Source organism: Sebastes umbrosus, chromosome 1 (assembly GCF_015220745.1).
Source record: "Sebastes umbrosus isolate fSebUmb1 chromosome 1, fSebUmb1.pri, whole genome shotgun sequence".
Classification (NCBI taxonomy): domain Eukaryota; kingdom Metazoa; phylum Chordata; class Actinopteri; order Perciformes; family Sebastidae; genus Sebastes; species Sebastes umbrosus.
Genome location: NC_051269.1, coordinates 26,690,018 through 26,703,333, shown reverse-complemented (window position 1 = coordinate 26,703,333; position 13,316 = coordinate 26,690,018). Strand labels below are relative to the sequence as shown.

The 13,316-nt window shown below is 40.6% G+C and overlaps 1 protein-coding gene across 6 annotated transcripts in view; it reads right to left on the bottom strand.

Annotated features, from left to right (window-relative positions):
* srgap3 (SLIT-ROBO Rho GTPase activating protein 3) overlaps nucleotides 1–13,316 on the bottom strand; it is a 75,103-nt gene that overhangs the window by 30,527 nt on the left and 31,260 nt on the right. For all 6 annotated transcript variants that reach the window (XR_005207258.1, XM_037772687.1, XM_037772650.1 and 3 more), the window contains exon 4: nucleotides 7,563–7,625. Coding sequence is in view for 5 of the 6 variants with exons in the window: in XM_037772687.1 (XP_037628615.1) it covers nucleotides 7,563–7,625 (63 nt within the window). In the remaining variant the exon portion in view is untranslated. The remainder of the gene's footprint in view (nucleotides 1–7,562; nucleotides 7,626–13,316) is intronic.

The window sequence follows — 13,316 nt, the reverse complement described above, 5'->3', positions numbered from 1 at the left end:
TACTATTAAGCAACTATTTTGATAATCGATTGTTTCAGTAAGTTTTCAAGCAAAAATGACAAATATTCTGGGGTTTCCGCTCCTTACATGTGAGGATTTGCTACTTTTTGGGGTTTTGGACAGTTGGTCAGACAAAACAAGCAAATTGAAGACATCACCGTGGGCGTGACATGGATAACACCACTCATAGAATCTTACAGGTGGATTGACTTGAGATGGGATAAAGATGGTTTAACAAGCTTCTTTGTAGGCCAAACACGAAAAAAAAAAAAGCATAGCAATCTTGACACACCCTGTCGGGAGGAGAATCCACGAGAATACACGTTTGTGCTTTTGTGCTCATACGCCCATTCACACACAACCACCCACACCTGTACATTGACTTACAACAGCATTACTGTAGTGTTGTTGATACAGCCATATTCCCTCCAAGATGCAACCAACAATAAGTAGATAAGAAGCCACTTTTTTCAAGGCCCTCAGCGTCCCAAATCTGGTTTGATTTGAGCTTTTTCATGGTGGCCTGGTGGATCACTTTGGGCGTCGATGCAGCGTTAACACAGATGTCACTGCATGTGGAATATTTTAAGTGAATCCAGGGGCCCAGGGTTTTGCGTGGTGTAGCCTTGGCTGTCAAATCTTCAACTCACCCCCTCATCCCCCTCTTCACTGTGGCTTTCCCAGCCTCCACATCCCTTCTACAGTAACGCTTCTTCATCACCCCAGACGGGTTAATTTTCAGCTCTTTTATGAAGCAGAGTGACGGCATTGTTTTCTGTATTCTTCACAGTTACCTCTTCACTCTGATCTCTACTTAGACGCTCAAACTTTTGACAGCCGACGCCCCACTGCCGCACGGCGATGACAAGATTGTAGTGACAGAAAACCCTCGTTAGACAAGACAGAAGCATCCTGCGTCTTTAACTCGTCCCAGATGCTCATTGAGAGAGTCTCTCCTTTGGGAAGCCCATTCTTAAGCCTCATAAAGGAACGTCCAGATGTGGAGCCACGTCTTCAAACGTCTCAAGCATTCAGGATGTTCTATGAACACCTCGGGATGCGAGACAGTCAACATAAACAGTCATTTATTTGTTTCCTGTGATCAAGTAAGTAATGCTCACGTGGTGCTGAACTTAAGCAGTGGGGTTCCTTTTAACTCTATGGGAGCTGCTCATCAAAATCACATGTTTGCCGTCGGGTCACTCGCAACTATAATCTACCACTGACCTCCAACCCTGTGATAGTGATATTCACCACTTGAGGAGGCTCTATTTATTCCCCTCTGTGTGCTGTGTGAATAAATAGTACTCCTCCCCAGGCAGAGCAGGAACTCTTGGAAACACGAGAACAACAGAGTGACAAAAAAGCTGCAAGGCAAACACCTGAGAGTAAAATAAATACATAGAATAAAAGCCACCAGTCTATTCTCAGAGTGACAAAGCTCGACATCGATGTTGCTACTCCACGAAGAGGGAAACTAGGCTAACGCTCTGTTCGTCCCCAGGCTGTCAAACCGTTTCCTTTCAAACTCTTCTGAAAACGTGCTATATTTCCAGCCAACTTTGAACCATATGACTACAGGACCTGCAGCTAAAGACACAAACTCATTTGCAGGAAGACTGAGCTTCGGCTGTGTCTACAGAAGGTGTGTGTATAGCTGAGTCCTCTGACGACAGCCTGGGGTTATTTAACTCCTGCAGTCTCTGAGCTGGTGAGAGAAACCCAACAGTGAGAGAATGGCTTGGGTTTTTCATAATAAATGCAAGGCAAGAAGTAGATATTTTAGGGATTTATAGGGATAGTTTGGGTGTTTTGAAGTGGGGTTGTATGAGTTACTTATCCATAATCAGTGTATTACCTACAGTAGATGACGGTCGGCACGTCCCCAGCTTGGAGAAATAGACAGGAGTTACTGCACGGTAACAAAGCAATGTACTGCTGTGAACGGGGCCGGCACCAAAATGTATTTTATAGCCACCTAAAAAAATCAATACAAGTTTAAGTGTACGCTATATATCCATCTATGCTCTTGTCAAAGCCACCCGACTCCATTGAAGAAAACTGTAATTTTACCTTGCATAACACAGGGGGTTGCTGGTCTACCGCTGCCTCGATCGGTTAGTTAGTTGGTTAGTTAGTAATTAAAATTGCTGTTCTTTTCAATGGAGTTTGGCTTTGGCTAGAGAACAGATAACGGCTTCAGTTCGCCGTCGGAAACATAGACTGTATAGCTGTCTCATGGCAAGGTAAACCGACGAAAATATTCTACATATGTTTTTTTTTTTAGGTGGTTCTTTCTTTTAGGTTGCTAAAATGTATTTTGCTGCTGCCTCTGTCCACAGCACTGTATTGCTTTGCTCTTCTGTTGATCCTGTCTGTTTCTCCAAGCTGGGGCGTGCCGACAGTCATCTATTGTAGGTAACACACTGACTATGGATAAGTACGTCATACAGCCCCACTTAAAAACACCCAAACTATCCCTTTAAGTCCCTGACTAACCACAATGTCCCTGTTTCCACTCCGACTGGGGACCTTTGTTGCACTCCCTCGTTGTCTTCTCTTAAAATATTCTCCTCTCTGACCACTTGGAAAGATCTGCCATACTGTCATGAGTGAAAAGGGGCTTGTAACGACATCATGGTAAAATACAACTATCACAAAAGTCTAACCAAAACTTTAGGTTTGCAGAAAAAGCCAACTTCAAGAGAGTCTAAATGTTATTTGTCCTAACATAATCTATATACTATATGGTGGGTGATGCATGAGCAAGGACAACAAAAAAGAAAAACAAATCAATAAAATATGATGCCAAAAGGCATAACAAAATCTTATTATCTTCTTATTATAATAGTCGATAAAACATAGGCAAGAAATTAACATTAGGAGCTAGTTGATTAGGTATGAAAATATTTTTTAATGTACCAAAATGTGATATTATGGATATTTTTGAGATGGTTAAAATAGATCAATCATGCACAAAATAAATCCGATTCTTGTTATTTAAAAATCTTAAATATAAAAAATCTGATGTGTTTTTCCCAAATATGCAGCAGCGATGACATTTTGATATTTCTTTTTCAGCACTAACAAGCCATGAGTAAATGTTGTTAAATACTGCTGATAAAACAATGAATGAACTACAAATGAGTAAATGAATGAATGAATGGAAGCAGCAGCAAGAACTGAGAGACAGAGATTGTCAGTGTTGTTGTTAACAAAAGAAAAAGCGTGTATGAGACTGAAGAGCAGACATCAGACACAAGGTGGTGGATCAGAAAGATAAGATAAGCTTTATTGATCCCAGTGGGGATATTAGGTCAGTGCGGCAGGAAATTAAAACAGGTAAAAGCTGAGAAAGCTGAGGACATGTTGCTGAAAGCAGGAAGTGACCAGTGGCTCTTTGTACATTCTGGCTTCAGCTCCTATTTCTCATTTCAGGTTTGCTATTAAATTAAAGACAAGCCACAACAACGACAACAAGATCTTCACCCTCAGTGATACTCGTGCTGCAGCAGCATCATACTTTAAACAATATCTGAACAATAGCTTCAGCCCACAGTCTTATACCGCTCACTGAGCAGCCAGGGATCCAAATGGGATTTCACAGTTTTTGTTATGTTGGCAGCCAGTGAAAACTGTTATAAAATACCACAAGGCAATCACCATGTGGCCACGCTATTGATTTAGCTATTTCTGTACAATCAAATATTAACAAGGGTGCAGTCATGAAAAACAATGCTCTTTCCTCTTACTGCTGCCGGAGGGTCATTTGTGAAATATCTTCTCTGCCTGGCTGTGCATTTGTCATACGTTATGGCAACCCAACCCAATGGTTATGGTGGCAACTGGGAAATGCTTTCATATAAATAATGCCAAGTCAGCTTCATTTGTCTTTAATACAGTTGGCCCCAAAGAGCTTCACAATGGCAGAATTATGAGAACAATAAATAAAGACATCCCAACCCTACTGAGATTAATAAACACAAACGTCATTAAAGAAAAGAAAAAAAGGAATTACCTATGTGGAGAAATACCAAAGCAGGGGACCCCCTTCCCCTATGGTCATCATGCGATGGATAGTTAGAGAGAGAAAACAATGACTAAGTGTGAAAATGTATGTGTTTTATTCTCTAGCATGAAATTGTTAATTTTATAGGAAGTGATATTTATGTTGTTGCAACAATTATCAATTTCCCACCTTAGCTGTGAAGGTTCCCACAACTCCCACAATCCTCCTGTTCATAAAGAACGAGTCTACATTTGGATTTTACATTTTCAGCCAGACTGCAGCTGAGGCCAAGTAGAGCATGAGACGAAGAGGGACCATCTGAGTTTTATTATGCAGCATTGTCCTCAGCCGGAGAGGAGGGGGGAATGGGTGAAACAGATGTTTAGTAAAAAAAAAAAGTATTAAGTTATAGAAAAATGATATATTTCCATGTGTTTCAATGAACCTGAAATACACCCTGACACTGGAAACCAAACTGGAGATGGCTGGCAGGCATAACCTTTAAAAACTATAATTGCATTTCAATTTATTAAAGAGGACCTGTTGTGCTTATTTGAGGTTCATACTTGTATTTTGGGTTTCTACAAGCGTATCTTTACATGCTTTAATGTTAAAAAAAACGGTTTATTTTTCACATACAGGCTGTGCCTCAGCACCTCTTTTCACTGAAAAGCTCAGTCTGCTCTGATTGGTCAGCTGGCCCACTGTTGTGATTGGTCAACCGAACCAAACTCTTCGGACTCCGTTCCAGCTCTGCTCTAACTAGCTTTGTTTGAGGGTGTGGCAAACTACCCGCTAGGCAGGTATTATGCAAAGGTGTTACTTGGTGACATCACCACGTTACAGAAGAAAAGGCAGGACTTCAATCAAGGCGTTTCAGACAGTTCAGTATCAGTGTTTCTGTGGGGGAGAGTAACTCTCTTTGGCGTGGACTTTGCAAACCTTTTACATGCACAAAAAAATATATAACACACTAAAGGAAAGGACAAAAGCACTGAAGCATAATAGGTCCTCTTTAACATAAAGACATAAAGTGTAGAATAATAAATAATAATAAACGTAGAATTTAAATAACACAGTCCTTTTAAAATGCATATGAATGTGCATGCACTTTTGATTATCACTTGCCCTCCATAACACTGATCTGTGGCAGCAGCCAACTGTACAGATGGCGAGATCAGGTCGAGTTGCCAGCGCTGCCCTTTGGTAGTTTGACTCTCGTCACATTGCACAGATGAATAAGTCATATAAGGCAGCTCTGCCATCTCTTCTGTTTCACCTCGGGGGGTAGAGGATTGCTGAAGTTGCCTGGAGCTCGTCCAGTTTTTGGGCACTAAGCCTCCCTCAAAGAAGAACTCATCCCAGAGCGCTCAGTGCAGCACCAGTACAGTACGTCCTATAATCCCTGACATACGTCCATCTATCTGCAGGGTTTCCTGCAGGAAATCCCATTATTAACAATTCAGTTCTTCAGTTCTTACCAATCATTGTAGAATAAATACTGCAAATGGTTGAAGAAATAGTGAGGACATTGCAGACACAACAATGTTGATTAGATAAATTAACTAAGTATGTAAGATTATTGCTTATGTTATCTGACAGTGTTGTAACAACACAGTCTGCTGAATCAGAATCTGGTTTATTGCCAAGTAGGTTTTTACGTACAAGGAATTCGCCTTGGTGACACCCCATTTAAAATACAACTGAGAAAATGTGGTCTTGGGAGACATAGTGTCTTTAATACATGCCCTCTTATTGTGTTATACTGATTTTTGAAAACCAAACATCTTGGCTATAAAGTACGACAGGAAACATCCATCCATACATTCATTCAGCACCTTTTTTATAATAAAATGTATGGGAAGCAGCTGCAGGATGCCCAAGAGTTGGTCGCTGAAAAAAATCTGTTTGTGGCAGTTTGTGTTGTGCGAAAGCTGAGAGAAAAAAATCTGTTTTTTAGAGAAGTGAATGATATGTACTACCTTTTTCTTAAAATGAATGAGAGAGTCCATTGTTATGGAAACAAGATACACATTATGCAATCTGCTTATTATTTCTCCACAAAAGCTCTGTACCTCTCAACAAACATTATGCAAACACAGTCTAAGAAATAATACAGTGGTGTATTAATACAGGCAGGTATTCCACAGAGGCAACCAGTGAGGTGAACCCTGAACAGGACCAGAGTTGAAGGAACCACCAGATGTGAAAGTGATTCGAGCCCAGAAACTGTCCGACTTGAAGAGAAACGTATTTCATCACTTACAACAGCCCCACTCTTTCTCTCACTTATCATCATCAATCATCATCATCATCATCATAACCCCATATGTACTAAGCAGGAATAGAATACATTTTAAAATCTCTATAATACAATAGGGCTGGGCAATAACTCAATACGATCATTTATCAATGGAACTGTATCGTGGTGAAATCATATATCAAGATATTTTAATAAGGGCTGTCAAAGTTAACACGATAACACGTTAACGCAAATTTGTTTTAACGTCACTAATTTCTTTAACGCATTAACGCAATCGATCTTTCCGAGGTTGTATCGGGCCCAGTTTTAAAGCTAAAGTGAAAATACTGGCATCATATGAAACTAGAAAATTCCATTGGTACCAACCGTGTCATACTAGCTTGAAGTGGAGGAGGCTAAATAACGCTCCAAACTTGTGTTACATTTTGGCGAGGAAAAACTATCATGGCCATTTTCAAAGGGGTCCCTTGACCTCTGACCTCAAGATATGTGAATGAAAATGGGTTCTATGGGTACCCACGAGTCTCCCCTTTACAGACATGCCCACTTTATGATAATCACATGCAGTTTGGGGCAAGTCATAGTCAAGTCAGCACACTGACACACTGACAGCTGTTGTTGCCTGTTGGACTTGAGTTTGCCATGTTATGATTTGAGCATATATATATACAAAAATAGGCTTTACCATGCGCTTATTTCATAAAGACTGTTTATTAAAACATGTTATATCATGATATACAGTATATCGTCATCGACATATGACGTGACTTATATCGGGATGGGATATTTTGGCCATATTGCCCAGCCCTATAATACAACATTAATTTCAAATATTTTATGGAGCGCATTCTCATGAGCTTCTCCTCACAGTATAACGCAATACGAATCAACACAACATTATAACCTTCATGAAGGTAGGATTTATTTCATGGCTGTTGCATTTGACTGCATTAGGTTTAGCTAGATGTACCTAATAAACTGGCAATTAGAATAAATCCAGTACTCTGGTGCTGGTTGCTTCCAGTTTTCAACACAACCAGCATGGTAGTGAAAGTGGGACTTGTCTACTTGGTGCGCAAGTAAAAAGAAAAGTCACGTTCAATCACGAGAGGAAAGCACCAGTAGTTCGGAAGGTACAAAGAAGAAAGTGAGGTAATAAAAGAGAATAAAAAAAGAAAGAACATGAAATAAAATGTGAGAAGGCCAGAGAGATGAGAAAGAAGTGGATGAGATCAGTGATGAGATAAGGTGTGAGGCATCGATCTGCAGGAGACACAGTGTATTACTTACAGTGTAGAGTTCATTCGTCACCTTCACCAGCTCCTCGTGCATCTGGATCCCAATGTCCTTGCTCTGAAACACAGCGAGCAGAAAAAACAGGGATGAGACAACAAATGAGGTTTGAGCCTTCAGCTGTGACCCGACAAACTCGGCCGGTTATGCTGACACGGTGACTTTGGTGAATCATGGCGAAGTATCTCGACAGCGACTGGATGGATGGCCACCAAATTTGGTTCAGATATTCAAGGACATCAGAGGGTGAGTCCTAATGACTCTGGTTATTCCCCGACTTTTCATCCAGCGCCACTGTCAGGTCAGAATTTACACTTCTCCAACACCTGAGTTTGTGAAAAGCTGCCTCTGAAATGAATGACTGGCTCACCAAAAAGATAAACCCGTCAGTAGGCCTTTCTTCTTCCAACAATTTGGATTTTTGACATGTTACAGTTTAACAGCCCCACATGTCCTGAATGTTAAACATTTTTTTTTTTTTTGTCATAAATGTTCTATTAAAGGAACAGTGTGTAACATTTCGGGGGATCTATCAGCATAACTATGTTTTTGTTAGTGTATAATCACCTGAAACTAAGAATTGTTGTGTTTTCGTTAGCTTAGAATGATCCCTTCATATCTACATAGGGAGCGGATCCTCTTCCCGGAGTCTACCATGTTGCATGGGCACCGGAAGAAGGGGGGCTAAGGGGCCAACTTCCGTTGCTCCTAAAGTAGTTAATATGGTGATGATGGCCTCTGAGCGAGGCGACGGCGTTACCACGGTTTTGCACTCACGTTATTGCAGGCTTGGAAAGGGAGGAGTGAGCAGAGGGGTACTCAGTTGGTTGCAATCTGCAACCACGCCACTAGATGCTACCAAATCCTGCACACTGTACCTTTAAGTCAAATTAATTGAATTCAAATTTTATTCTTTAAAGTTTGAAATTCTACAGCCAATAACACAGCCATTTTCTTCATTTCCTCCATCTCACCAGCTATTCCTTCCAAACATGAAACAGGTTGCATGAGGAAATTAATGCAAACATGGAGGCCGCTTCTCTAATAAATTAAAAATAATATTGAGGCTCACAAACCTATTGTACAATGCACAAGCAATCACAGTGTTGTTGGACTTTCGATTTCTCAGTAGTATACCTCTTATGTACAAATTTACATGACACATTTACTTACTGCAGCAACATGTAACTGTGAACAACGCCACATTTAATTTCCTGTGTTTTTTGCACCTTTTCAAAAGTCTCAATTTTGTGTGTGTGCGTGTCTGAAGTGCGTCAAGGGGTGAAGACAATGTGTGACATCCTCTGATAAGGAAAAACACGCTCTATTGATGTTTCACTGTGCTCTACAAAGATAAATAAAAATCAATAATGCATCAAGAGGAACAACAAGCCCCATTTCCAGTTTCATATCTCATATTAATAAGGAAAAGATTGGCTTAAGCCATCATTTCCTTCTGCCACCAATTTAATATGTTTCCTTTGGAAGAAACTGTCAGAGAGTCAATGAACACCTCATAAAGCTGCACAGATATTATGCACCTGCACCTTTCAGCATGCTTTGTGATCAAAAACATGGGAAACACACCTGGACTGGAGGGAGATATAAATGACAGAGTGAATATAATAATGTCTGTCTGTGTGGGAGAGAAAAGACGTTATTTGAAGACACTGAGGTGAGAAAATGCACCAGCAGCACCAGCGTTTCTCAGTATAATGGTCTGACACATTCAGAGAAGCAGAAGTAACACCTCTCCTAACCTTACCGAGCTATAGAATGTGTTATATATATGTTATGTTTGAGAGAGGGTGCTGCAAAAACCCATGTCAGTCCAATCACAAATAGGACGCTGGTTGAGCTACTCTCTACAGTGTGACTATAATTAGTCTTCTTAATTTGTCTTTAATGTAGTGGTGGGATCAGGAAACTTACAGTTAGATATTAGTAGATATTTACTGTCGATTTTTACTCAAAATGTAGACGAAGTTTCTGCAAAACATGTACATGTACTATAAACATAAAGTTCAGCAAAGATTCCTATCACTTAAGATTATAATTTGGAGAGACATGAAGGAAAATTATGCAGAGTTTGCCCATTTTCAACCTTATCCCTGCATGCATTAGTCATTAAGTGTGATGTCTACATCCTCCGCCATATGTGCCAGGGCTCTCCATCCAGCTGTAGCAGCTCAGATTCCATCTAATTGTGTATTCTCATGTCAGTGGGTTGTCACTGCAGCAAAAATTCAGTTTTTGTTTTATTGTGTGTGTTTGAAGGTGTCACCACATCTATAGTATGATAGTGTTGGTATACTGTTTGTTTTATTGTTGCACGACAAACTAATATAAGCAGGAGAGAAGAAGGGATGCTGATTGTCTGTAGTGAGTGCAAGGACAGTAACGGAGGTTACCGACAGTAAAATGTTGGAGAACGAGTACATTTTGCCAGGCGGATTCTGGTCTGACTGCACCATGAGCAGAGAGCAACCTCTGGGTCTGAAAAGTGAAGCAAATGCTGAAGTGTCTTAAACTTGCATTCTTTCTAACAGCCAGCAGGGGGCGACTCCTCTGGTTGCGAAAAGAAGTCTGATTGTATAGAAGTCTATGAGAAAATGAGCCTACTTCTCACTTGATTTATTACCTCAGTAAACATTGTAAACATGAATTTATGGTCTCAATCACTAGTTTCAAGTCTTCTTCAACACAACATGATGTTCATTTAGTAAATTATGATCCCATTTAGAGTCAAATAGACCATAAAGCAGGGGATGCTTTAGGGCGTGGCTACCTTGTGATTGACAGGTCGCTACCACGGCGTTGTCCGGTCTGGGAGTTGTCCGTGTTTTCGTCTTACAACTTTAACCCTTTCACAGTGTGTTTTCAGTTCATGAAAGTTAATTGTAACATTTTCATCGCTTAAAAATGTCTTATTCAGCGTTCTGCTGCGCTTAGCTCCACCTTCTCATGTCACTTCTGGTTGTAAAAAGCCAAGGTGGGGACGGCCAAAATGCTAAACTCAAAACGGCAGTCCACAAACCAATCGGTGACGCCACGTCCACTTCTTATATACAGTCTATTACCATGAGTAAAGGAGAGGAGTCCCATTAAGATGGCAAATTAAAAAAAAAAAAAAAAGAACCAAAGTCCACCCTCAAACTTAATTATCAATGCTGAGCAAGTAATCGCAAGAAATTTTAGTGGCTGCAAACTAAAATCCTTCACAAAGCCCGGTTGCTGTAATGAGTGAGACTTAGTAATCTGAAACATACTGCATTTTGGCAAAACAAAAGTCTGATCTTGAGGGTCTTTACAGGTGATGGACAGGAAAGGAAAAACTGCTGAAAGTGAAAAGGTCGATAAAATTAACGCCATGTTCATGAGCGGAACAATGACACTTGTCAGTTGGAGATTGATGCATACAGCTAATTATGTTAGATGGGTGGGCTGTTGGTGTGCATATAACAATAGCTGATGTCTTGGATACTGCATACTAAAGTCTGCAGTGTGTCACATGCATTTAAATATGGCAATAACATTTCAAATAGAAGAAAACGTTCTGTGCTCTCTCTACCTTTCTTAGAGGCTTCTTTTAACAGTGCGGACTCATTAATTCGGGTGCATCATGGTGACTCAGCAAGATGCATAATGGTCTTTTCACATATGAATCATTATGAGTATCATTTTTCTGTCAGATCAGGAAGTGTGTTGAAAGAAAACCACACTGCACCTTTATGGACAATGACTGTCTGAACAGTGACAGGTAAGTATTCACGCTATTCAGACACACATAGTCAAACCACACCTACCCCCAATATGTTGGTCTACACCCTGCTCGGCTAACTGTGCTTGATCAAACTTGCTACTGATGAGTCAGAGACTTAACTAATCATCAAAGAGGGAAAAACTCATCAAAATAAATCTTGCTCCGACAGCTCTAAACTAGATAATGAAATGTACCCAGAAGAGATTAAGCAAAATCACCTCAGTGATACAGAAGGGATTTGATGTTTTGACTTTGTTTGTTTCTGGAGTGCAGGCATTAAGTCCTGCTCAAACAAGCATTGGACTGAGTGGGATAAATGGGGAATATCCTCCGAGGGCTCCGGCTGCTGGTGAATGGCATCGGTATGCATCAGTGGCTCTGAAGTGAGACAGACTGCACCATGTACTGCAGAGGCTCAGGGAGGATTCAGCCAGCGAATGTGATGCAACACACTGTAAGAGATGTGGCGGGTCGTATTGTAACAGCCCTTATAGGAACGCGTGTTAGTATACATCCTTAAAGCCTTCCCTCTATGAAACGCAAAAAGTAGTAGAGTTGAAACTGCTGTAGTTTATGTATTAAAGGGTAACTTCTGTATTTTTTAACCCGGACACAATTTTCCCATGTTTGTGTCTAACTGATTAATAGGGACAACAATTTCTGAAATTGGTCCAGTATTGAGGGAGAGTGCTGTAGACAGCAGCTGCTCACGGGCTGCAATATGGTGCTACTGGGGCAAGCTGGCACCGTCATTTACTTCCACTAAAAGTGCTTGTTGTTGCCATAACAGGCTCTGATTGTTGTTATAAGTGTCTGACAACATTATGTAAAGAGTCTCGCTCAAGGAGAAGTCTCGTTCTGAAATCTGGCGAGGTGACGTGTTGCTGGAAGACAACAGTGGAATAGTGGAATACCTCCATGGTGGAAACGCGAGTGTCAGCCGGGAAGAGTTTGTTGTGTTGAGTACAGAAAGTGTAGCTTAGTGTTATCTAAAAGATTTTCGATGTGATGGCTGAATATTTAGATGATTTCGACAATGTGGATGAGGTCTTTGAATTCGATGGCCAGCCGTATTTACTTGAGCCAGAGGATACGGATATTCAGATTTCACAACGATTCTTCTCCTTGAGCGGGACTTGGACACAATAACAAGCAGATTGGATCAAGCGAAAGGTAAGAAAAAGGTTTTATTTCTTTGTAGGGTCCTTTCCATAATGTTGTCAGACACTTACAATAACAATCTGAGCCAGTCAGTGGCAAAAACAATCACTTTTAGTGGACATAACGTTACAGTGGCGCTGCTCACTTGCCCCACAGCTCATTTCATGACTGCCCTCTACAGCGTTCTCCCTCAGTACTGGACCAATTTCAGAAATGTTTGTCCCTATTAGACACAAAACATGGGAAAATAGGGTCCAGGTTGAAAAATACCGAAGTTGCCCCATTAATATATTCTCTTTGCAATTCATCTATATTGAGTTTGAGATTGTCATGGAAACAGAAACGGTGCCTTATGTACATTCATATTCATCACTCCTATGCATCATTAATACGATACATTCCCTCTATAAGTCACAGATGTGTTTGTCTTTCACATGCTAAACGATTTATTGATCAAGTTTTTGTCGACAGCTCCCCGTTTTGTCCTTGATCACTTTGTCATGTCCAACAGTCAATCATCCAAAGCTCTTGCATTCATTTCTGTTTAACATTTTTAATTTTCTGCAAGACGTCTTTGATGCATTATTTATTGCCTCCCATAATGTCTGCCAGCAAGCAGCAGCAGAGAAACCCATTCATACTTACAAATATAGAAAAAGCTACCTGAGGGCATATGACTCAAAAAGGACGGAGTGTTTCTCCCTTTTCAGCTCTGGCATAGTTTCTGACAAACACTGGCCTGGCTGCCATCCACACAAGTATACATATATATACACATACACGCACATGTCTACATACACACATACACATACACACACACAGAGTAA